The 3,024-nt window shown below is 53.5% G+C and overlaps 1 protein-coding gene across 1 annotated transcript in view; it reads left to right on the top strand.

The window, feature by feature from the left end:
* The window catches only part of LOC104279947 (arf-GAP with SH3 domain, ANK repeat and PH domain-containing protein 1-like), a 20,759-nt gene that overhangs the window by 13,452 nt on the left and 4,283 nt on the right, over positions 1 to 3,024 (top strand). The window contains 3 exon segments of the mRNA XM_009877421.1: positions 1,267 to 1,444; positions 2,397 to 2,482; positions 2,786 to 2,901. Coding sequence (XP_009875723.1) covers positions 1,267 to 1,444; positions 2,397 to 2,482; positions 2,786 to 2,901 — 380 coding nt within the window.

Raw genomic sequence — 3,024 nt, 5'->3', positions numbered from 1 at the left:
GGCCGGCTGAACAGGAGCCAGCAGTGGGACCAGGGGGACAAGAAGGCCAAGGGCATCCTGGCCTGGGTCAGGAATGGTGTGGTCAGCAGGAGCAGGGAGGTGATCAGGGTTGAGTCGCCATCCTTGGAGGTGTTGAAGAGATGGGTGGATGCTGTGCTGAAGCACACAGCTTAGTGGTGGTGTTAGGGCTAGGACAGGGGTTGGACTCGATCTTGAAGGTCTCTTCCAAGAAAAACTGTTCTATGATTCTGTGATTCTGTGATGATGAGGAAACTGAAACGGCATGAAATTAGTAATTCAGATCTTCCTGAATGGCCTTTTCTGTTTTGCCTTCGGACATCACAGATCCTCTGGCCGGCCACTGCTTCTGCTGTTGCTGACCTGCCCAGAGGGAGAGCCCCAGTTTGCTCAGACATTCCTTATGTGGCAGCTATTCCTGACCCATAGATACTATCAGACAGTTTATACCACATGGTGTTTCTCAGTCCTCGAGATTTCTGCTCATTGCCCTAATTTCCACCCTCAGGGAGCTGAGCCCAGTACTCAACTGTGAGAGCAGAGGGGTCCAAAAGGCAAAGGACAGGTGAGGGCTGGGGTGGAAGGGGAGAGAGGAGAGAGCAGAAAAGATCGTCAGGACTGTTTATAAACCCTCAGTGCACCCCTGAGTGTTTCCCACCCAGGAAGGGTGGAGGGGTCAGGGCTCCTCATCGTGGAGCACAGATGATGGAGGGGCTTCTGGAAAGCAATGGGTGTCTGGAAGAGGAGGAGAAGCACCGACCCTTACCCGTCCCTTCCAGAGTCCCTTCCCCATCCAACACCCCAAGGTCCCCAAGACTTTGGAGTGTTGGATGGAGGTGGTGGGATCCCCACTGGGAGGAAAGACGGGGAGTTGGTTCTGGCTTCCTACAGGGGGAAGAAAGATGGGGAGTTGGTTCTGGCTTCCTACGGGGGGTGCAGGGGTCCTTCCCCCCAGGCCCTGGCAGTGCTCGCACTTTGCATGCATGAAAGTCAAGTTGTCATTTAATTATGTAACTGCAAGGGAGGAAGCTTTAAGAAAACCACAATGTTTTGTAAGAGTTATTATGAATGCTGCTACAGAGGAGTGTGGGGAATTCAGCATAGAGAGGAAGGATGCTCAACTGCCTGGCAGGTCTTAACAAGAGAGAGGGAAGGTGGCTGGAGCATTGGGAGAGGAGGGGGGGCACACTGGGATGCTCCCTCAGTCGCTCTGTGGCCCCTGACTCTCATTTGGCTGGCATCTACCAGGGCCTATCGGAAAAATTTCATCATTTCCAAGTATGTTGAGAAGAAATATGTCAAGAGGAGCCCTGCTGCTCGGTGCTCTGGCCTCCAAGAAGCCGTGAAAGACAAGGACATATTTACTTTGCTCCAAGCATATGCAGAGAACATGGATTTGAGCGAGCCTGTGCTGGCCCCTCTGCAGGTATGTCCACCCATCCCATAGGACTGTACGGCGAACAGCTTTGCCGTCGCCTCTCCGGCCTGTCTGTAAGGGTCCTTGTGCCCAGGAGGAGAGATTAAAACAGTGCTTTCTGAGAGCCAGGAGCAACAGACAGGCTCAAGCAGGGTGAGGAATATGATGGCACACAGAGGTTTTCTGGCTACGTTTTTTTTCATCATCGCCCGGGGTGGGGGGGGATGCAAAAGCCATAAGTGCAAGCCCAAGGCTTCCCAAAGAGCAGTTTGTAACCACGAGTTACTTGTAAACTCTGAGTGGATTCCTGCAGGACATCCAAGTCTCCCTCTAGGCTGAAAAATCAGGGCAGCATTTTTTCCTGCAAAACCACAGCGTGGGCCCTTGCTGGGAGTACAAGAAGAGAGCGCAGCCCTGACCCTCGGGGCTGCAGGCATGCTGCTGGGCCAGTTGCTCTGCCTGCAAGGACGCCGGCGGGTGTCCTCCAGACTAAAAGCAAAGGACCAAAATGCTGCAGTGAGCAAGAAGCATCCCTTAGTATGGGATGTCTTGGGACAGAATGGCAAGTGAGAAGCAGCTCTGTGAGGAGCAGCCTTTGCACACCCAAGACGTGGACTCGGCAAAGTTCGGCTGCTGGCCTGGGGAGAAAGTCACCTTGGGTTGTCTCATTTTCTAAATGGGAAAAGAGGATGATTGATTCTTCTTCATGAACCCATGAACCATGGCTCTGCACATGTCAGCTAGGTTCTCGCCAGCCTTGGTGGGCTTTGAAGAGCCAATCCTGTTCATCTTTCTGTGAGGGCAGAGGGGTCCGAAAGACAAAGGACAGGTCAGGGCTGGGGAGGGAGGAGAGAGCAGAAAACCTTGTGCAGTGTGCAGACCCTAAAGGACGGGGCTCCTTTCTGCGGTGGTGGTGCAGGCAGACACAGTCTCATCATTGCTATGTTTTTCTTGGTTACAGGAACCTGGGGAGACTCTTCTCCACCTGGCAGTGCTGTTGTCTGATCGAACCTCTTTGCATATTGTCGACTTTCTTGTCTGGAACAGGTAAGCTCGTGACACTCAGTCAGCTCGCTATGCTAGTAAAAGGTGCAAGGCTGACGATCTTCAAAATGCCCCCAAAAAAGAGAGGAATCACTAAGGCAATACATACCTTGGGCAGGGCTTGGGGTAACCACCTCGAGATAAGAGGGGCTCCCCCGGTCTGCTCTGGATTGGGGTGTGACAGTGGTGGTGACCGCTTCTTCTTTGGGTGAGGTGGGGAGAAGGACCTGTGCCAGCACCAGGCAGCGTTTGCTGTGGCTGACAGCTCTTCCTGGGGGTGCTGACGTTATCTTCCTTTTTCTGCAGCGGGAGCCTGGCAAAGCAGATGGCAGAGGGGAACACGTCGCTTCACTACTGCTGCCTGCACAACAAACCCGAGAGCCTCAAACTGCTGCTGAAAGCCAATGCCAACATCACCATTGGTGAGTGGCCATGTCATCCCTCATGCCATGCACACACTTAGCTCTTCTCTGGAACCGCCTCCTTAGTCTTCCTCAGAGTGCTCAGCAGTGCTTGTCTGTGGCTGGGCAGAGGATGGGCAGAGG

Source organism: Apaloderma vittatum, unplaced genomic scaffold (assembly GCF_000703405.1).
Source record: "Apaloderma vittatum isolate BGI_N311 unplaced genomic scaffold, ASM70340v1 scaffold2071, whole genome shotgun sequence".
In the NCBI taxonomy this organism is placed as follows: domain Eukaryota; kingdom Metazoa; phylum Chordata; class Aves; order Trogoniformes; family Trogonidae; genus Apaloderma; species Apaloderma vittatum.
The sequence above is the reverse complement of the archived record's forward strand: the minus strand, read 5'-3'. Positions and strand labels throughout refer to the sequence as shown.